This window comes from Pseudorasbora parva, chromosome 6 (assembly GCF_024679245.1).
Source record: "Pseudorasbora parva isolate DD20220531a chromosome 6, ASM2467924v1, whole genome shotgun sequence".
NCBI classification, from domain to species: domain Eukaryota; kingdom Metazoa; phylum Chordata; class Actinopteri; order Cypriniformes; family Gobionidae; genus Pseudorasbora; species Pseudorasbora parva.
In genome coordinates, this window is record NC_090177.1 from 10861805 (window position 1) to 10884427 (window position 22623).

The following is a 22623-nucleotide window of genomic DNA, read 5'->3' on the forward strand; positions in this document are numbered from 1 at the left end:
GACACAAAGAGGAGACAATTATCCCAGGTAACATAAATTATCTGTGGAACAGGTTGAGAGAAAGGTGAAGCCACTTTCTGTTAATAGGGCCAGTGGAAATCTCTGGCCTATTTGCAATCCTCTTACGAACATCCTTGATCAGAGAGAGAGAGAGAGAGAGAGAGAGAGAGAGAGAGAGAGAGAGAGAGAAGAGAGAGAGAGAGAGAGAGAGAGAGAGAGAGAGAGAGAGAGAGGAGAGAGAGAGAGAGAGAGAGAGAGAGAGAGAGAGAGAGAGAGAGAGAGAGAGAAGAGAGAGAGAGAGAGAGAGAGAGAGAGGAGAGAGAGATTGTAGAATGGGTTTGGAGAGTAAAAATGTACAGATGCTGGGAAAAAAATGTAAAAAGTACAAATTATGCTTTATGTAGGCTACATGAGTAAGATGACTTGAGTTATGGCTGTACTGTATCAAAAATACCGTATCTGGGGGGAAAAAAATCTAAATGTCTCAATGTATTTTGCACTTAAGTATTAGCTAACGCTTCAGAAACAGACAAAGGCTATTTCCCCATACAGTCTGCCTATAATTAACAATGGCTACAATTAAAATGCATTCTTTAAAGACAATGTTGTTGTAATGCATGATTAAAAAGTCCTTTTTAAAAAATGGAAATTTTTCATTGACATGGATTCTGTTGGCTGTTTATGTTAAATTGCATAATTTCAAATAAAATATATTAAAAAAAAAATATTAGTTTGGCTTGGTCACTCAGTAAGATGGGGAAAAAAAATATTTAATAATAATTTGAAATACTTTGAAATACTCGTTGGAATATTAATTAAGAGAAAAGTTTTCTCAAATTAAAAAAGTATAATTTCTAAAGTCAGTGTAGCATTTGTTTCTGTTTTCCTGAATAATGACCATTTATTTTCCCATCTGTCTCACTACATAGAACATTTCTAGCTTTCAGGTGGATATATGCATGTGAAAAATTGCAATTGTCATGTGTAAATTTCATATTTATTGCATTCATCTGGTCTCTTTAATAGTTTTAGTTTGATACTACCAGTGTGTTTCTCCCACAGTGACCTGAATAACACTGCAAGCTCTGACGTGGATATAAGCTCTTTTACAGCGAAAGCCAATTTACAGCCTGATTAGACCAGATCTGTCTGCCCAACCCCTCAAAGCTCTGGCCTCGGCGCTCCATCACAGCCGAAAGGACACTTAATTAGGAGTCCAGGAAGGAAAGAGAAGGAGGCAGAGGGTCTGTGAACAACTGAGATAAATGTGACTGGGGCCAGACCTGTCGTGTAAAAGGGAACAGCACATCTCTCCTAACACACTGCGAGATTTCGTTCATCTTCTGAACACAAATTTAAATCTTTTTGATGAAATCTGAGAGCTTTCTGTCCCTCCATTGACAGTCTTTGCAACTACTGTGACGCTTCAAAAAGTTCATAAAGAGATTGTACAACTAATCCAAATCAACCGGGTGGTTTAATCCAAATGTTCTGGAGAGATCTTAAAGTTTTCCATGATTTATATTTACGTATACTTTATTCACATATAAACATTTATCAACGAACATAATTAGAAACTCAACTGAACCAGCTTTATGTATAAGAGCAAACCTTATTGGTTCTTTCTGAAGCTCAAATGTGCTTCATAATACGAGAATGAACCTCATTGGTTCTTGGGGAAGCTCAAATGTGATGCGTAACACGAGAATGAACCTCATTGGTTCTTGTTGAAGCTCAAACGCGCTTCCTAAAATGAGAATGAACCTCATTGGTTCTTGGGGAAGCTCAAATGTGATGCGTAACACGAGAATGAACCTCATTGGTTCTTGGGGAAGCTCAAACGCGCTTCATAACACGAGAATGAACCTCATTGGTTCTTGTAGAAGCTCAAATGTGCTTCGTAACACGAGAATGAACCTCATTGGTTCTTGGGAAAGCTCAAATGCGCTTCGTAACACGAAAATGAACCTCATTGGTTCTTGTAGAAGCTCAAATGTGCTTCGTAATACTAGAATGAACCTCATTGGTTCTTGCGTTTCTAGGAAACATGCTTGAGTTTCCGTTTACCACAACTAATGTGAGCGTTAATGAATGTTTATATGTAAATACAAGTTTAAATTCAATCAGTTTATCATTAAAAGCAATCTCTTTAGAACATTTTTGACTAAACTGCGCAATTCACATTAATACGTTTTACGATCTCATATCCAGGGCCGTGTTAAGCCTTTGCGGGGCCCTGGGCTAAGCTTTGGCAGGGCCCTTTCTCCACCTACAAGAAAGGACGAGAGCTCTCCATTATGTCTCCCTATCTACCTAAATGTGTCCTATTTCTTGCTTTACCCCAGGCAAAAAGTCATTAAAACAGATTAGACATTAAATTACATGAATCTGTGGTGAAATAACCAGATTTTCACCTGAATGCATGTTTATTTTAATGCGAACAACGTTCTATCACTTTAATTCAGCGCGTCCAGCACAAAATATACTCGGTGTTGAAACGATCGACGCGCTGCTGCAAGCGCACCGCTCATGGAAAGCACTGCCGGACCGCATCTGTGCGCAGTGAGAAAGCTGAAATCCGTTATTATTGGGACGTATAACAGGCGATCTATCCGTGATCAAACTATTTGCGTTGACTTCTCTATTAACGCAAAAGATGTTCGGGGCCCTGGGCTGCAGCCCATGTCGCACATTAGGATAACGCGTCCCTGCTCATATCTAAACGTGTCAATGGAGGAACAGAAAGCTCTCAGATTTTATCAAAAAGATCTTCATTTGTCATTAAAGATGATAGGTTTGGAACGGCATGAGGGCGAGTATTTAATGACAGAATTTCAATTTTTGGGTGAACTATCCCTTTAATGTCCACTGCATTAATGCCATCTGTCACAACAAGCAGCCATATCACCCTGTAGCCCAAGACTGGTTTCCCACTGAAGCTAAGCAGGGCTGAGCCTGGTCAGTACCTGGATTGGAGACAAACTGGGAAAACCAGGTAGCTGCTGGTAGAGGTGTTAGTGAGGCCAGCAGGGGGTGCTCACCCTGTGTGGGTCCTAATGTCACAGTATAGCGATGACAAAAGAGCACCGTCTTTCGGATGAGACCTTAAACCGAGGTCCTGACTCTCTGTGGTCGTAAAAAAATCCCAGGATGTCTTAACCATCCTGGGATTAATGTCTTAACAGGATGTGTGTAACCCCGGCATCCTGGCCAAATTTGCCCATTGTCCCGTCCATCATGGCCTCCTAATAATCCCCATATCCTGATTGGCTTCATCACTCGGTCTCCTCTCCACCAATCAGCTGGTGTGTGGTGAGCGTTCTGGCGCAATATGGCTGCCGTCGCATCATCCTGGTGGATGCTGAACATTGGTGGTGGTTGAGGAGATTCCCCCCTTCAATGTAAAGCGCTTTGAGTGCCTTGAAAAGCGCTATAAATCGAACACATTATTATTATTATTAACAAACCATCTGTTTGTTAATGTAGGAATGGCTGTCAATGTTTAATCGTTCTTAAAGTCGCTCCAACGTTCCTCTGTGTCCTTATTGTTATAGTAGCTATCAAAACTTTATAGTTATCATCCATGGTGTAAATGGCCCTTAATGCTTAAAATTGAAGGATGAACTATAGTGATATCAATGATTCAGTTAGCAAAATATGAGTAATTTTTAGGTAATTGAGTAGTAGGCCAGCATGTATACATGAGAGAGAGTGAGACAAGACAGAAAATAAGGTTGACATCCTGTTTATTTTATTCAGTTCTGTATCAGTTGGTATAATCGTTTATTATAAGAGGAACATTGAAGCTGTACACTGTGAACGTGATTTACATGAAGTACAACATGAGCCTGGATCAACATCTTTTCTGATCCCGGAGCAACATTACAATCAAAAAATCAGATTTGAGGGACAAGTTTACAGTTTATGTCAAGTTTAGGCTTACAACCAGGGTTAGGTGCTTCTACATCAGTGTTATTCACCATCATTTCCCTCGGATTTTTGGAATAAGTTATGGGTTAGGACTGGAATGTTGATCCAGGAACATGTCTTACTTTTAAAATCACAATGTGCAAATCACAAACACAGCATGTGTACTTCCTGTGTAAACTTAAAAGTATTCATTCATACAGAAAATATACAGCATAAATAGCACGTTTTAAAGAGTTGTCTACCTGCTTTTAGAATTGTGGGATTTTATTAATAGGGAATTTTTTTTTCTTTCATAAAAGGGAACAAAAAGCAAAATTAGTGTAGCTGTAATGCAATATAACTTTTGCAATAGAGCAATAGAGCAGGAGCACACATACCTGAATAGATATTAAGGACACAAGTGTGTGTATGCAGTATATGTGTCTAAACTTACATGTGAACAAAAACATGTCACACTACCTGAGTATAAAGCCATGATACCATCATTACTGCGTGCACTCTCAGGAACTCGTTTAGTACAGGAAAATTAAATTAAACATATCTAATGCAAAAGTATAAACCCACCAAATATAAAGTGATTTACTTTGGTAGAATTGTATTGCCACTTTAAAAATCACCTATTTGTAATAAGGGTCACCAGAGTCCTTAAACACCACTGTTTCACTACAAATAAAGATTCAAACAGACAATAATTAAAGCTATAAAAAATAGAAAATTTGATTGTGGAATTTGCGGGATTATCCGCATGTGTTATGGAAGTGATTCAGTCTTGCATCTTGAACGACTCCGTATCATTTGTTGTTTCAGGATTCAAGGGTGTCAAAAAACTGTCTGCCATTGAGACCAGAGCAAGGACATTTGAAGCATCCAGATGAGCCATTTATGTAAGATGCTTTCATCAATAAAAACTAGCTAAGTTTCTGTTTCTGTGAGAAAACATATGTATCTGTCATTCTGTGGAAGAAAAAAAAGTTTAAAATTATTCTTCCCAGAGATGATAAATACATATCCCAAAGTAGTTTGCTGTTCAGATTCGGCATACCACAAGGGACATTTTAGATTATACAAAGTCGCCTAAACATCAGGAGATGACTGAGAAAGTCACACAGAATTGGCTGTGTTCCTTAAGAAATGTCTGTAGTTTGAAATACCAAAGAAAAAGACCAAAAAAAGACCAATTTCGTTTTTACAATTATCAAACAGTCTGTTGTGGTTGAGATTACATGGGCATTTTTGAACCCCATGAGACCCGGTGTTTCCGTATTTCTTTTCAGTCATGTTTTCCTTTTCCTTTCTTTTGTTTCTTTCCATTTTCCGAGACCTCCGGTGCCTTACTGGTGCCATTAGTTGCTGTGGAGACGCCATTAACGGCAGATTTGGCTGACTTGAGGCGTGGCTGGCGGCGGTAGGTTTGGTAGTAGAAATTGGCGAACAGGATGATGAACGTGACGGCGTAGCCGATCAGAGCCCACTGCATCCAGGCCGGGAACGGGCAGTCTGTGTAGAGAGAGTGCGCGGCATGGCCAATGGTGACGTGGAACTGGATCTAAAAACAAAGCAAATGAGCGTGTAAATCCTACAACTGTAAAGGCTTCTTTGATTGCTTCAAGCAGCCATGAAAAGCTTCAACAATTTGTTCTTTTACAAGATGTTTTGTAATATATGTCTCAGATGTCCCCAGAATGTGTCTGGGAAGTTTAGGCTCAAAATACCCCACGGAACATTTATAATACCATGCTGTAAATGCCCACTTTTGAGTGGAAGGAAAACATGCTGTTTTTGTGCATGTATCTTTAAAGGTGCCCTAGAATGAAAAATAGAATTAACCTTGCCATAGTGAAATAATAAGAGTTCAGTACATGGACATCACATACTGTGAGTCTCAAACACCATTGCCTCCTCCTTCATATGTAAATCTCGTGAATTAAAAACACCACGGAAAAAAAAGTGCTTCTCAACATAAAACCCAACCGTGACGCATCATTTATATGCACGCCCCCAACATTTGCATCTGTCCAAACATGTTCATTGTCAGGCGGAACTGACGGAGCCGAATCATCAAACGACACTTGAAGATAGCAAAAACGGCAGCTCGAACACACATTTATGATCCAGGCTGTGCAGGAGACGTGAGGACTTTTCATATGTCAACAGTCATGGCTGAGGTTTATTATAATTCGATACCACAACAAATTAATTTAAAATCGTTCGTTTGTTCGGCCCATTTCAAGCAATCTTCGTTCAGCATCTAAAACTGAAGAAAGGGGCAGCTATATTCCTTCAAGCAGTAAGTAGTGATTTATCCATTTATTGACTAGCTGTTTAAACAATTTCTGATTAAACTGAAAGTTTCTTAGAGAGACCGCATTGTCTAGATAACGCAAGATGCTTACAGTAACAATAGGAAACTCCAAGTACCATACAAAACTAAAAAGTGTGTCTAATGACAAAGGTTATTAGGTTAATATTATTTTGTATTACAAAATACAACCGTAGATACGTTAATTGCTTAAAGATCGTTCACTCGATCCTTCTAGCAAACGTAACCTCTTCCACCATATAAGTTAAAACGACTATCATTTTACAAGGTTATTCATTTTGTAAAAATATGAGTTATATATTTATATTTTTGACAACTGAAGTAGGCCTATGATGTTTTTGCATGCTTGTATTTCAGAGTACATCACAGTCACTGCGTAGCCTACATTGTGACTAACGTTATATAAACATGCAATATCGTTGACGAAAAAAGACAAGTCTAAAATGTAGGCTGAATGACACTTTAAGCAGAACATCTCAAATGGAGATTGATAAAATGCAGCTTACTTGATATTGGTGTTTTCAGATCATCCGTGTGAGAGAAAGAGCTTGCGTGCATATGGTTGCCAGATTGGACATGTTTAGGTAAAACACTGGATAGTACACAGGTTCTTTTTACAGAAAAGCTCTGATTGGGCGATTTAAATCACCAATAAACAAGTAGGCTGCATTTTAGCAATCTCTATTTGAGATGTTCTGCTTAAAGTGTCATTCAGTCGGCCTGTGTTCTGTCAGAGCGGTCAGGACTTCGCTGAACAATTGTGCTGTGAGCTCCTGAAATAAGCCAATCAGAGCAGAGCTCAACATTAATATTCATGACCCTTCCGAATAAGGCAAAACTGAGCATTACATCCTAGGGACAATTTATAGGGTTGTAAATGGACCTGTAAAACTCTATCTGGACAATTTTTGCCCTTAAATAAGCCACATACTCTATGTAGATATCAGAGAACAATTTAACATATTGTTTCAACTCATTCTAGGGCACCTTTAAATGCAAATGAGCTGCTGCTCCCCACCTACTCTATTCAGAAGAGGGCAGCCTCGGCCTCAGTTACCCTGCCAAAAACTAAACTGTTTGGTTCTGATTATCATATCTATCATGGTCACGCTCACGTGTCATTGCAGTTCTTCAACAGAATGAAAGTTATTATCTGCACGTGTCATATCAGTCTAAACTTCTGATATATGGTTTTCTGAGCGCACACATCTGAAGCCCACGCACAGAAAGCTGGATGTCAGTAAGTATTAAACTAAGTTCTCTTTCACATCGTATTGCGTTTAAACTATCAAATACACACAAAGTTACACATAAACACAGTCGGTTATCAATGTGAACGTAAACAGCAGGGAAAGAAATTGTGTATATTAGATCTGTGTATTAAAGTGAAAGCAGCATAATATACAGGACCAACTGCTATATATGCTGTTAATATGAATCAAATATGAATAACTTTAGTATCTTTAATAAGAAAACATTTCTTACTTGAATGCTGCTGTTAAAAGCTCAGGCGAGGAGATAAACATGGAGGACTGTGTACAGTTCACTGAGGATGAAGTCTATGCTAATAGGTCATTTATTTTCCCATGCACAGCTGTATTTCAGCCAATCTTTGATATTGCAATTTGAGAAGTTAAGAGGGATGTGGAGTGTTTATTTACCATCTGAATAATAGTGAGGTATTTCTTCCACCATAGGTACTTCTGGATCTTTGGGCCGAACGCTGCCAAGCCATAGTACCCGTACATCAGCACATGGATGCCTGAGTTAATTGTAGCGCCAAAGAAAGCTGTGAAGAAGGAAGTAGATTTAGTTAGATATAACATCAAAAAGATGTTGGTTCAACAAAATATTGATCAAGTTTCAGGATTATACATTCAGATCATAGAGTATTTCTTGGGACAATGGGACTATTTCATGGATCATGAGCAAAATGTATTTTCTCACATTAATTTGGAAATCAAATATGAATATGAAATGTTCTGGAAGTGTCATCAGCATTTGTTGAGAAACAAGATTACAACATCCAGTCATCTAAACGCAGTCCTCAGATCATTATCCTTTCCTCCTTATTAGCCTCAGACCATCTGTCCTCGTCTGTACACTTTGACCCCGTCCACACCCCCTAAGCTCTCCTAACCTTTTGCTAAAATACCCTCATCCTTCCTCAAAACATACACTTAAAAAGCCAAAAAGTTTCTGTAAATGGTTCTCATGCAAATCAACCGTTATTTCCACCTTCTCATCTACAACTTACTAAGTAAACATCATCGTTATATGCGTCTCACCCTTAGCACTTATATGAGGAAAGCAAGTCTTTTTTATCACCTTTCAATATAGTATAGTATATGCAAGTACATGCTCACAAACGTGTGTGTACTTGTACAACTCTCTTTGTAATGCCCGGTTTGAGTTTTAGACCATGGTAGTGAGGACAAAGAGAGTAAAAGGAGGACATTTTGGCTGGTCCCCACTTACTGAGATCCCTTTAAAGGCCTGTTTGAGGGCTAAGACTTGGTTTTAGGGATAAGTTTATAATTAGGTTAAGAGTAGGTTAGGGTAAGGAGCCAGAAGTAGATCACAAAGATAGATGTACAAGCAGGGCTTGACATTAACTTTTTTGCTCACCAGCCACTGTGGTGAGCACACTTTTTCATGTGTGTTTGTGTGTGCGTGTGTGTGTGTGTGTGTGTGTGCGTGCGTGCGTGCTTGTTTTTGTGAAATATCAGGAAACAAATATGTATAATAACATGGGTATGACATAGGTATTACAAGGAGAGGGTCAAATATGAGGACATTACCTATGTCCCCACTTTTCAAAAGGCTTACATCATACAGATTTTTTTTTTTTTTTGAGAAAGTAAAAATGCAGAATGTTTCCTGTGATGGGTAGGTTTAGGGGTAGGGGCAGTGTAGGGGGATAGAAAATACGGTTTGTATGATATAAAAACCATTACACTTATGGTATGTTCCCACATTTTACAAAAACAAACGTGTTTGCGTGCGCTTGCATGTGTGTGCGTAGGTGTGTGTACTCACATTGCCCGCCAGGAACCCACTTGATGCCGATCCACCACAGGATGAACATTGTGCAGTGGTGATAGACGTGCAGGAAGCTGACCTGGTTAAACTTCTTCCTCATGATAAAGAACACTGTGTCCAGAAACTCCACTCCCTTAGAGATGTAGTACCACCACAGAGCCGACGCTATCTGCAGAAACACCGTTATTTTTTGGTGATAATGTCTTCCAAACGAAAATTCTAACATTTTTGCTAAATCTTTTGGGTAACATGTGAACATACTTAACATAAAAAAATACACCAGGATGCATTCAGGCATTAGTTCTAATAATTTGAATTGAAGCTTGAACCGTGTTCTCAGTATAAGAGTATTTTTCAGGTTAGTTCAGGTTGTCACATTTAGATTTGACAGTTGATTGCATTCGCAATGTATTCACAGCCTTATTCCAAAATGGATTTAATTCATTCTTTCCCTCAAAATTCTACAAAAAATACGCCATAAAAGCATGAAGCACCTGTTGCACCAATTACAATTTCAAGTATTTTTGAGTATGATGCTAAAAGTTTGGCACACCTATTTTTGGGCAGTTTCTCCCATTCTTCTTTGCAGGACCACTAATGCTCCATTAGGTTGGATGGGGAACGTCAGAGCACAGCCATTTTCAGATCTCTCCAGTCAGGTTCAAGTATGGCTTTGGCTGGGCCATTCAAGGACATTCACAGAGTTGTCCTGGGACAACTCCTTTGTCATCTTGGCTGTGTGCTTAGGGTCGTTGTCCTGTTCGAAGATGAACCTTCACCCTAATCTGCGGCTAAGAGTGCTCTGGAGTAGGTTTTCATCAAGGATGTCTCTATACAATCTGCATTCATCTTTACTTCGATCCTGACTAGTCTCCCAGTTCCTGCTGCTGAAAAATATCCCCACAGCATGATGCTGCCACCACCATGCTTCACTGTAGGGATGGTACTGGCCAGGTGATGAGCGGTGCCTTGTTTCCTCCAGATGTGATGCTTGCCATCCAGGTCAAAGAGTTCAAACTTTGTTTTATCAGACCAGATAATTGCGTTTCTCATGGTCTGATAGTCCTTCAGGTGCATTTTGGCAAACTCCAGATGGGCTGTTGTGCCTTTTACTGAGGACTTGGTTCCGTCTGGCAACTCTACCATACAGGACTGATTGGTGAAGTGCTGCAGAGATTGTTGTTCTTCTGGAAGGCTCCTCTCTCTCCACAGAGAAATGGTGGAGCTATTTCAGAGTGATTCACCACAGACGGACTCCAATCAAGTTGTAGACACATCTCAAAGATGATCAGTGGAAACAGAAGCACCTGAGCTCAATTTTGAGTGTCATGGCAAAGGCTGTGAATACTTGTGTATATGTTTGTTTGTTTGTTTTTTATTTATAAATTTGCAAAGATTTTAATCAGTTGATCAGAGTTATCATTATGGGATATTGTTTGTAGAATTTAAGGAAAATAATAAATTTAATCAATTTTGGAATAAGGCTGTAACATAAAATGTGAGGAAAAAGTGAAGCAATGTGAATACTTTCCAGATGCACTGTAGATAGATAGATAGATAGATAGATAGATAGATAGATAGATAGATAGATAGATAGATAGATAGATAGATAGATAGATAGATAGATAGATAGATAGATAGATAGATAGATAGATAGATAGATAGATAGATAGATAGATAGATAGATAGATAGATCCATCCATCCATCCATCCATCCATCCATCCATCATACTGATCTGGACTGGTAATCAAATAGTTGTAAGGACTGATCCATACTAACATAACGATTGAAGCTTTGAACAAGACACATAACCTAATTGTCCTCCCGTGGGACTGTTCATCTCATGAGTGTCTTAAAGTCACTTTAGATAAAGGTATCCAATGATTAATCTCAATTAATTTGCTCTTTAGGTACACTGTTAGCAAGAGCCATGAAATTGGAGGTGTGGCCTATGGGTGGGGAGACTCCTGACCTCATCTGTCCTCACGTCACCAGGGAAAACAAGCTTGCCAATGAAGGTGATGATGTATGCCAAGATAACAGCATGAGGAAACTCTAACCGACGTCAGTGAAAGCGGTATCCTGGGATTCAGCATTCCGGCCTCCTGATTACCGTTAAGCCTCTCCTCAACTTTCTCCCTTTTCCTTACAGAATTACCCTCTGAATGCTAAAGTTCAAAGCTTCAATCTGGATTCTGATTGGGTTAGAGTGTATAGTCATTATAACTTTATATACAATCGAGAGCAGTCTATGGTATGTGCTTATTTAGTAAGGAATGATCGTGTATTTCTTACCCTGACTTCATTAACATCATTCGAGTAGTTTACAGGCTGGCAGAGGTAGCTGTATCCGGCCGCTCTGGAGCCCAAGAGCAGCTAGTGAGAAAAACATTGACACTATTCATTATCAATTAATTTAAAGGTGAAGTCTGTATGTTTTTACACAGTTTGTCTTTTGCTTTTGTCAGATATAGACTATGCCTTTCTGTGTACTTTCATAGCTTATTTTTTGTTTGTAGCAGAAAACTTACGAAACAACCAAAATTTTGTCTGTGTAAGAAGTCAAATATGTCACAATTTATTACTGAGCCAGTGAACTAGTGCCAAAACGTCTGACCTGTCTGTGTCTGTCTGTACAATATTGCACTATTGTTGGGTTCACCCAGTGAACACCAAAGTAAAAATATATTGCATAATATGAATATCCTCAGGATTGTTGCATGCTGTATATTATATTATATTATATTATATTATATTATATTATATTATATTATATTATATTATTATGAACAGCATTTTATTTTCATTCTTTTTTTTTTACATAGAAATATTGGATTTATTTAAAAAAAAAAAAAAAAAATTTATACAGTAGTGGCTAAAAGTTATGTCTAGCATTGGAAAACTCACATATTTATCCTTTATTTAAATATTGTATTAAAAACGTAATGATTTTGTAGGCATATTGCATAGTTGTGCTTGGAGCATTTATTTGTGATAATAACGCAATGAAACATGCCATAGTGTGCATACTTTTTGGCCAGGCTTTCATACAAACAAGTTATGAATGCATGCAAAAAAAAGAGTGAACCAAGGAAATAATAATAACTGATTATGTTGTAGTAGTCAATGCGAGATGCGTGAGCTTTGTTTTTATATGATTTTTTTGCATAATAAAATATAACCTGTAGCAGTAGTTTGGCAAATAATTCTGTCAGATAAATACCTCATCCATGTTTAGTGTATTGTTCTTCCCTCAAATTTAAAATATAAAAAATAAATAAAACATGTTTCTCATATTTATTAGGTTTAATAAAACTTGTAGATAATTAATAACAAATATGTGAACAACATATTTTGAAAAAAAAGTGAACAAATATCACTTTTGGCCACCACTATAAATCTATTTTTTCTTTATTATATATATATGTATATCGTCACTATTCATGAAAAAAAAAATGTTAAGCATAAATGTAGTGAGATGTATCTTTGAAACAATTATTGATTATTGTCAAACATGTATTGCCCATATCATAAGAAAAATAAACATAATTCAAAATATTTAAATATGGAAATAAATATCCATATTTAAATATCTTTTGATGAAGAAAATTATTTATTTTCGATTATTAATATTATTGTATATTGATGTGCAAAGTAAAGTTGTCTTCGCCTCAGAATGCATGTGAAAAGCAGATCACTTTTTGTCTATCCAGTTTCTTTGCATTCTGCTTATTTTTGCCACACAAAAAAAAAAAAAATGATGTGATTTCAGCAAGTTAATGCATAATTTAGACCTGTTAATATATTTTTTATTATTATACATATTGCAGTAATACTTTTTTTTAAGATATTGTCACCCTTTTTTTAAATACTATCGCATCAATAGTATTTTCTAGTGCAACTGTGCCTGATTGGTCCCACTAGATTGAAATGGATTGACAAGAAGGAGCTCAACAGACCTCTTTGCAGATGTAGAAGTTAAGCAGCACCATGCTGAAGTTGTACACAATGAGGGTTTTTCGGAGCTGAAAAGGCTCGCGGTTCTGCATGTAAAGGGGTCCGGCCCAGAGGAAGAGCAGGTAGAGAACACTGATCCCCAGAGTGGGGAGCGGCGATGACATCATCGGCCATTTCTCCACGCGCTTGTCTGCGATTTAAAACACACACAAAACACAGTTCAGTTCAGGATATTCCGTGTGCTCGTTTGTAATGCTCTTATATATATTGCTATATAGGAATATATGTTTCAGAATATTCTTACCTGCTATGGTAAGGCTCCATTTATAAAACTCTACGGAGTCATTCATAAAGTGAATGACTGTCTCCATGGCTCTAGTTCTAAGATTATTATCCTGTGAAGGAACAAACAGAATAGAAGCAGTTTAAAAAGGATTTTCCTTGCACAATATGAAATGAATTCCTTCATGACAGTGAGTCGTACAAAGATCATTTCACAAGACCAAATGTTGGATTTCGATTGTAGATCACATTGTGCCAGATAAAAGTACTTTAATAAAATTATGTTACCCAATTACTGATCTAAAAAGTATGATGAGATACTATTTTGAATTGGTTTTATTTTATATATTTTACGTTTTCAGTTAAATTTTAGTTCAAGTTTTAGTCAATATTGTTGCGCATTTTTGTCATTTTTTTATTATTTGTTTTTGTCTTAATAGTTTGTTATTTCAGTACATCAAGTTAAACTGAATGAAAAATGAGGAATATTGATTTGGCAAATAGCTCATATAAATATATATATTATTGTATTTCAGTAAAATATCAATCAAAACATTTTTTGGTAACACTACTTAAAGCCTTTATGTATAATGCATAGTGTACGCATTATGCTTTCATAAATTATTTTAACCTAAGTTAAAATGCATTATAACATTTGCAGATATCTTGTTATGATCTAAATGCATTATACTTTCTAATGGTGTAACATAATAGTGTACTATGAATGTGGTTACAATTATTCAGTTATATAAAGTGCATTACAGGGCATAATCCATGCATTTAAAAAACTTGCATTATATATAATGGTTTTTAGAAAAGTGTTACCATGATTTTTTTTATGGTTTTAGTTTAGGTTAACTATAATAACCCTGGTAATTGCATGCTAAAAAATATAATTATGTTTGTGTTTTGTATGTTTGTTTTATTGTTTCAGATTGACAGACAACATGTGACAGTCCCAGATGTGTATTACAGACGGTGTTACTCTTGATCAACAGTAACACCCACCTGAGCGCCAGGTAAGCAGGGTTAATTTGGGTCTCTGTCCACCAGTGTCATTACATAATCAGCCCGTCCACAGCCCTGCTGACACCCGTACATTATTTAGCAGCCCTATCACTTTTCACAGAGACAAACTGAAGGAAAACAGGACAGCTGTATACAGTACTGGTCCCATATAAAATGGGGGGGGGGGGGCTCTCAAATAAAAGAAACAATAAATATTCCTGCACGTATACCATATGCATTGTCGTGGGAAGTCATAGGAAGTTTCTGAATGTCATTGCATTTCATAGAAAACATCAAATGGAATTTTGCTGAAAAGCTGTTTAGGATATTTCCAATTAAATATCATTTTATTATTATTGAGTGACTTAAGACTTAACTGAAGGTTGGGCCATGTTCTCAGAACAATTGTTTCTTCAGGTTATCACATTTATATTGGGTCAATTTAGATTTTATATTGTCTTTCACAAGAACCAATGAGGTTCATTCTCGTGTTACGCATCACGTTTGAGCTTCCGCAAGAACCAATGAGGTTCATTCTCGTGTTACGCATCACATTTGAGCTTTCACTAAAAAACCAATGAGGTTCATTCTCGTGTTTTGCAGCACGTTTGAGCTTCCACAAGAACCAATGAGGTTCATTCTCGTGTTAAGCATCACGTTTGAGCTTCCTCAAGAACCAATGAGGTTCATTCTCGTGTTACGCAGCATGTTTGATCTTCTGCAAGAACCAATGAGGTTCATTCTCATGTTATGAAGCACGTTTGAGCTTCCTCAAGAACCAATAAGGTTCATTCTCATGTTATGAAGCACGTTTGAGCTTCCACAAGAACCAATAAGTTTCATTCTCATGTTTTGCAGCACGTTTGAGCTTCAGCACAAGAACGATGAGGTTAATTCTCGTGTTTTGCAGCATGTTTGATCTTCTGCAAGAACCAATGAGGTTCATTCTCATGTTATGAAGCACGTTTGAGCTTCCTCAAGAACCAATGAGGTTCATTCTCATGTTATGAAGCACGTTTGAGCTTCCACAAGAACCAATGAGGTTAATTCTCATGTTTTGCAGCACGTTTGATCTTCTGCAAGAACCAATGAGGTTCATTCTCATGTTATGAAGCACGTTTGAGCTTCCACAAGAACCAATAAGTTTCATTCTCATGTTTTGCAGCACGTTTGAGCTTCAGCACAAGAACGATGAGGTTAATTCTCGTGTTTTGCAGCATGTTTGATCTTCTGCAAGAACCAATGAGGTTCATTCTCATGTTATGAAGCACGTTTGAGCTTCCTCAAGAACCAATGAGGTTCATTCTCATGTTATGAAGCACGTTTGAGCTTCCACAAGAACCAATGAGGTTAATTCTCATGTTTTGCAGCACGTTTGATCTTCTGCAAGAACCAATGAGGTTCATTCTCGTGTTTTGCAGCACGTTTGATCTTCTGCAAGAACCAATGAGGTTCATTCTCATGTTATGAAGCACGTTTGAGCTTTCACAAGAACCAATGAGGTTCATTCTCGTGTTACGCATCACATTTGAGCTTCCTCAAGAACCAATGAGGTTCATTCTCGTGTTTTGTAGCACGTTTGATCTTCTGCAAGAACCAATGAGGTTCATTCTCGTGTTTTGCAGCACGTTTGATCTTCTGCAAGAACCAATGAGGTTCATTCTCATGTTATGAAGCACGTTTGAGCTTTCACAAGAACCAATGAGGTTCATTCTCGTGTTACGCATCACATTTGAGCTTCCTCAAGAACCAATGAGGTTCATTCTCGTGTTTTGCAGCACGTTTGATCTTCTGCAAGAACCAATGAGGTTCATTCTCCTTTTAGGCAGCACATTTGAGCTTCTGCAAGAGGTTTGTTCTTGCATGTCAAGCAGTTGATCTTCTGTTTATGTTTGTTGATCAATGTTTATATGAATTAAATCCTAAATTAAATATGGAGGGACAGAAATCTTCATTTGAGTTCCGAAGATAAACGAAAGTCTTGCATGTTTGAAATGCCATGAGTGCAAGTAATTAATGACAGAATTGTGGTTTTGGGGTAAACTATTCATTTAAGTGTGGATTAAGTCTCCAAATATGTTTTGAGGGCCACTTGGCCATTGATGATTTTGCACTACAAAACGGAAGAGACGAAGCTCTGTTAAAATAAACGCGTCACCGGGCTGTGCAAAGTTCCCGTACATCCCTGTTGAAGACAAAAGCCTCCGTGCTCGTGTGTCAGCAGGTTTCACCAGCATTTGTCAGGCTTTAATTCCTTTGGATCTACAAGCTTAAAGTGTAAGTACAAATGCCCATCGACCCACATCTGAGGCCGCAGCACTCAAAGGGATGATCACCATGAAGGTTATCAGTACCAGATGCTTCAAATGCAAGAGGTCTAAAACTTTTCCAGAAATGAAGGAAATCATAAGTTGCAGCAGTCCACTGTAGCAAAAATTATAATTATGAAACAAAACAAACATGAGCAGAATAACATAAATATTATGCACAGAATAAAATAAAGGTTCCTCAAGGTTTTTTTTTTTTTTTCAGTATCTTAGATTCACCCTGTACAAATGTGTTGTCAAATAACCCAAACGTAGGGTGAAGTCAGGTAAAATGGGCCAAATAAGGTTGTTTTCTGTGTTGTTATAGGCCCATTTTACCTGAATGTTATGCCGTAGCTCGAGAAGGTACCTGCTAACAACTCTCATAATTTTAAAACAATTATACTTTTTCACATTTAAAATGTACATGTTTAATAGACCCATGCTAATTCATAATCATGCTCATGCATAGCTTATTTGATGGTATTATAAGTCATTTACCAAAACGTGGCCCAGTTTAGCTGACTTTACCCTAATTATGTGGAAAATTAACTGGTCAAAGTCAGATTTATTACTTATTTGTCAATATATAACATTACTTGTGCCTTAGGTAAAATCATTGAAAGTCAGAAATGGGTTTCCATGTTTATATGGCTCTTTTTAGATAGAAAAATAAGTGCTTTATGTTTCATTAGCCTAGGTTCCTCTGTGATTCTGGGTTCTTTTAGGCATTTGTGCATTATGGTTTCTCAAGACTAGAACATACAAAGCTATTTGTGGAACTTTCAAAGGTTCGTCCATGATATTAAGCTTAAAGGCCCCCTAAACGAACCATGATTCTAGTAGAGAACATGACTAATCTCCATTAAAGCGCTTTAACTGGATCTGACATTTTGCAGTAAACGCATTTGCATTTAACTGCATGCAAGTATTCAAGACAAGTCGGCTACGTAGATCTAGTTTGAAAATCTAGTGATGCAGAAAATGCACTTAGAGGCACTTGACACACACGGTCTTACCTTGCGAGCGCGTGCCTATGCCGACATCAGGTGCAGTGCCGCCCAGGTGGAATATGGCAGTGAATAAATGTCTGGATTTAAATCTACAGTGTGCGTTTAAACACATCAACCCCGCAGATTTGGCAATAATAACGCGAAGGCAAACAGAATGTAACTAACGGGACTGGAGCATATGAGGCAAACGCATCTGATCAGTGTAAGCAGACACTGACTGGACACCGGTCAGTCCGGTACTGAGCATGCGCAGTCACGCCATGTGGGGCTCATTCCGGTGCGCACGGATAACTCCTTTGTTCAGGCGTTAACGCTTTGTCTTATCTGGGGGTGTTAATCGATGCATCAGCAGCCCTTGTCTTGACATGAATATTATCTATTTGGGGCACAACAAAAAATATTTCGAATAAGCCTATAGGCTATAGTTTTTTTGTTTGTTTGTTTGTTTGTCCTCATAGTGTTAATTACTGCCAAGTTTGAATAAAATACATCCAGGTTTGATCATTATACTTCATTACTTTGTACCCAATTTGTATAAATATAATTGTTTTCATATTTAATTATGTAATATCTAATAGCTAATTATAATTCGAGTTCAACATTATACTGTGATGCAGTGATGTTTACTAGCCTACGTTATACCTGTTATGTATTTTAACGATAATTTAGTATTTGTATTACATTTTTATAAATCATTTATTTTGTTGATTTAATAATTTTATATCGAATAGATACTTTATTATATCATTGTTGTAATTGAGTTATAAATCGTATTGTAGGCTATAGGCTACATTTATTAATTTTATATTGTATAATGTAATGATAATTTTTCCACTGACTTCATACAGCTAGAACCTCAGTGAAATCCCTAAATCCATACATAGCCTACTGAGCAACCTGTTGCTTAACATATTTTGTCCTAATGCGAGGACACAATGTAGACACAAGGTGGCAGCAAAACCTAGAAAACATTTTTTCTGTTTTCTTATTTTTTATTTCTTATTCAAAACAAAACACAAACTTGATCATAATGCTCGCCTAAAATAATATAAGTTATAACCACATGGTAGTCTAAAAATCAATCATGTGTTTTTGCACAGCCTTATGGTATCATTACTGTACAAAGACCTCAAAATGAGACAAAGCAAAGGTAATAATGTATTTTAATAATTATATGTGGATAAGTATGGTCTTAGCTGTTTTTAGAGGGGTTTTGGCCACTTCTTAAAGGGATAGTTCACCCAATCATAAAAATGTTATGTTTATCCGCTTACCCCTAGGGCATGGTGTAGATGTAGATGTGTTTGTTTCTCCAGTAGAACAAATGAAGATTTTACCTCCAACCGTTGCTCGTATAATGCAATTAGACCCCATTATCATGCTTTATATGTACAACGGTGAAGTTAAAAATCTTCATTTGTGCCTGACCTTTAAGATGGTCGGGCTGGAAAACAAGCTGACCAACCAGCTGAACTCCAGCTTGGTGAGAGTGAGACTGAGACCAGCTGAAACCAGCTAAGAGCTTCATCAGCTTAGGCTACTTTAAAAAAAAAAAAATTCAGCAGGGTCATATTTGTTGTGATGTGACCTCATCATGTTGCATGTTCAATTCAGCTTGTGGACTCCAGAAAGTTATTTTGTATTTATAACCCCTTTTTATTTTGCTGTTTGTTCAAATAATGGGTCAAGAAAGAGATGTCGACAAAAGGATGTTACATTAGAACATGTAAATTTGATGTAATGTAAGTTTGTAATGTTAATCGGTAATAAAGTCAGAGTTAGAAATTAGTCTTTTGATAGACAACCACAAATATGTGTGTGTGTGTGTGTGTGTGTGTGTGTGTGTGTGTGTGTGTGTGTGTGTGTGTGTGTGTGTGTGTGTGTGTGTGTGTGTGTGTGTGTGTGTGTGTGTGTGTGTGACCTGGTAATCCCTACGTTATGGGGACAAAATGTCCCCACAAAGATGGCAATATCCGAAATCCTTGTCCTTGTGGGGACATTTTTAAGTCCCCATGAGGAAAACATCTTATAAATCACACAGAAGGAGTTTTTTTGAGAAAGTAAAAATGCAGAATGTTTCCTGTGATGGGTAGGTTTAGGGGTAGGGGTAGTGTAGGGGGATAGGATGTCCTGGGTGTACAGTATGAAATCCATTACGCCTATGGAAAGTCCCCATAAAACATGGAAACACGACATGTGTGTGTGTGTGTGTGTGTGTGTGTGTGTGTGCGTGCATGCGTGCGTGTGCGTGCGTGCATGCTTGTTTTTGGAAAGTATCAGGACACAAATGTGTATAATGACATGGGCATGACATAGGTATTACCAGACATCACCTATATGATGTCTATAGGTATTACAAGGAGATGGTGAAATATGAGGACATGTCCCCATTTTTCAAAAGGCTTATAAATCATACAGAACGAGGGTATTTTTATTTATTTATTTTTTTGAGAAAGTAAAAATGCCGCATGTTTCCTGTGATGGGTAGGTTTAGGGGCAGGGGGTGTAGGGGGATAGAAAATATGGTTTGTACGGTATAAAAACCATTATGGAATGTCCCCACATTTCACTAAAACAAATGCATGCGTGTGTGTGTGTGTGTGTCAAGTCACCTTTATTTATATAGTGCTTTTACAATGACGACGATTGTTTCAAAACAGCTTCACGGTGTTAACAGGAAAATAATGCAACAGAATTGTATTCGGCTGTACAGTTCTGGCAAAAACTGTTAGGCCTATGTTATAAGCTCATTTCAAATATCATATAGGGTCAATGTGGCTGATCAGTAATGTAGTTGACATATTATTGTCTCCTTTAGTGTGTGTGTGTGTGTGTGTGTGTGTGTGTGTGTGTGTGTGTGTGTGTGTGTGTGTGTGTGTGTGTGTGTGTGTGTGTGTGTGTGTGTGTGTGTGTGTGTGTGTGTGTGTGTGTGTGTGTGTGCATGTGTGCGTGTGCGTGTGCGTGTGTGTGTGTAGAGACGTTCAGGGCTAATTGCATGACAGCTCACCTCTGTGATTCTCTGTCTTTCTGTGGCTCACAGGTGTTCTGTTAACAGCGGTTTGTCCGCCATCACTCGCAGCAGGAGCAGATCTGTAGTGTTTCAGAGGAACGGCAGGAGGTGATCGTCATCTCACCTGTGTGTCACACTGACAACTGACTGAGCAACAGCATCACAACCCTGTACTGGACAACACACTCTATCACTCTATAGGTTTGCTTTCTTTCCTGCTTAGTACCTTTCTTCCACAATACAGTTCTTCCTCACTTAGCTTCCTCTTTTCTTTTTCTTTTTTGTGCATTGCGGTTACAATAGTTCAAAAGTGTGAGGTCTTTTTTTATTTTTATTTTTTATAAATGAATACTTATATTCAGCAAGGATTCATTAAATTTAAGTATAAAGTTACTTTTAAGAGTAATGTGTTGCAATTTTGTGTTACTCCCTTCAGAAGTTACTAATGTAAAGTAAAATACTTTTTATTACTTTTTCTTACCTGGGCTGGGCTCTCGTTTGTTTGTTTGTTTTTTAATAAAACTGTTATATTTTTGGAAAATGTAAAGGCCCGTTCACACCTAAAGTGAAATGTAAAAGGCTAAAGGAAATGCTAATTCATGCCTGAACAGTAGAGGACGCAGTCAAACAAACCTTTCAGCTGTGCTGCCATTCTGGGTCACAGAGAAATAAAATAAATTTCAACACTCTAGGCACTATTTTAACAAAGTATACACTTGTCCAAGTTTAACGACGGGGGAAAAAAAACGGCTGGCATGCCATATGCATGGTCCAAAAGGTTTGTACCTAATGAGTCATGGGTGTGTTTTGAGCATAGCAATAAACCAATCAGAGGCTCATCTCCCATTCCTTTTTACGTAATGTATTGTTCATGCGACGCTATACTATGCACTACAGTAGTTTCCCATGTGTTGAATGCAGGTTAAGTGCTCCTAGAGCACTTCAGAGCCCTCCTTTGGAGCCTTTGCAGTCGGTAGAGCTTAAAATCCTGTCAATGAAGACAGTGCTACAGCATTGGCCTCCATCAAGAGGGTAGGGGACCTGCATGCAATTTTGGTCAACGAATCATGCCTAGAATTCGGACCAGGCAACTCTCACGTTGTCCTGAGACCCCGGCTTGGATACGTGCCCAAGGTTCTTACCACTTCCTTCCGGGACCAGGTAGTGAACCTGCAAGCACTGCCTTCGGAGAAGGCAGACCCAGCCATGGCTTTATGTCCGGTCCGCGCTCTTCGCGCTTATGTAGATTGGACTCAAAGCTTTTGGACCTCAGAGCAACTCTTCGTCTGTTACGGAGGCCAGAAGAAGGGAAAGGCTGTCTCCAAGCAGAGGTTAGCCCACTGGATAGTGGATGCTATCGTCGTGGTTTACCGGTCCCAAGACGTGCCTTGCTCGTTCGGGTTGCGAGCACACTCAACAAGGAGTGTGGCTTCTTCCTGGGTGCTGGCTCAAGGCGCTGACAGACATAATAGAGCTGCGGGCTGGGCGACACCTAACACGTTCGCTAGATTCTGTAGCCTCCGTCTAGAGCCGCTATCTTCCCATATTCTCGCCCCCAGTGGCCAGTAGCACTAAGTGACCGTTCTAAGTGTCGGCATGCAGCACCACTCCCACCCTCTGGGCCGGATACATGCATCTATTGTCTCCAATTGTGTTCCCCGGAAACGGCTAACCCTATCGAGCTCCTCCTTCACCCCTGCGGTGTCAGACGTTGCGGCCGTCTGACGCCAGGCCTGCACCCGTATGCTTGTGGA

The 22623-nt window shown here is 38.3% G+C and overlaps 1 protein-coding gene across 2 annotated transcripts; it reads right to left on the reverse strand.

Moving 5' to 3' along the window:
• Nucleotides 1-3770: 3770 nt before the first annotated feature.
• elovl4b (ELOVL fatty acid elongase 4b) lies at nt 3771-21054 on the reverse strand. Of its 2 annotated transcripts, none has more exons than XM_067445583.1 (7): nt 20867-21054; nt 13555-13645; nt 13253-13440; nt 11589-11669; nt 9290-9461; nt 7912-8039; nt 3771-5476 (listed from the first exon to the last, which is right to left on the reverse strand). In XM_067445583.1, exons 2-7 carry the CDS (start codon nt 13619-13621, stop codon nt 5201-5203), a joined length of 912 nt encoding a protein of 303 aa, XP_067301684.1. In that variant the 5' UTR covers nt 13622-13645; nt 20867-21054; the 3' UTR covers nt 3771-5200. The 2 variants fall into 2 exon arrangements, with proteins under 2 accessions (XP_067301684.1, XP_067301683.1); XM_067445582.1 differs by lacking the exon at nt 20867-21054 and adding an exon at nt 17866-18081.
• Between the last annotated feature and the right edge of the window lie 1569 nt (nt 21055-22623).

What these genes read in the sequence shown, in the direction of transcription:
- elovl4b (XM_067445583.1), bottom strand. Translation starts at nt 13,621, where the DNA reads ATGGAGACAGTCATTCACTTTATGAATGACTCCGTAGAGTTTTATAAA. An exon ending in ATGGAGCCTTACCATAGCAG is followed by an intron (nt 13,441 to 13,554) that starts GTAAGAATATTC and finishes TTTAAATCGCAG; the next exon opens with ACAAGCGCGTGGAGAAATGG. An exon ending in ATGATGTTAATGAAGTCAGG is followed by an intron (nt 9,462 to 11,588) that starts GTAAGAAATACA and finishes GTGTTTCTGCAG; the next exon opens with ATAGCGTCGGCTCTGTGGTG.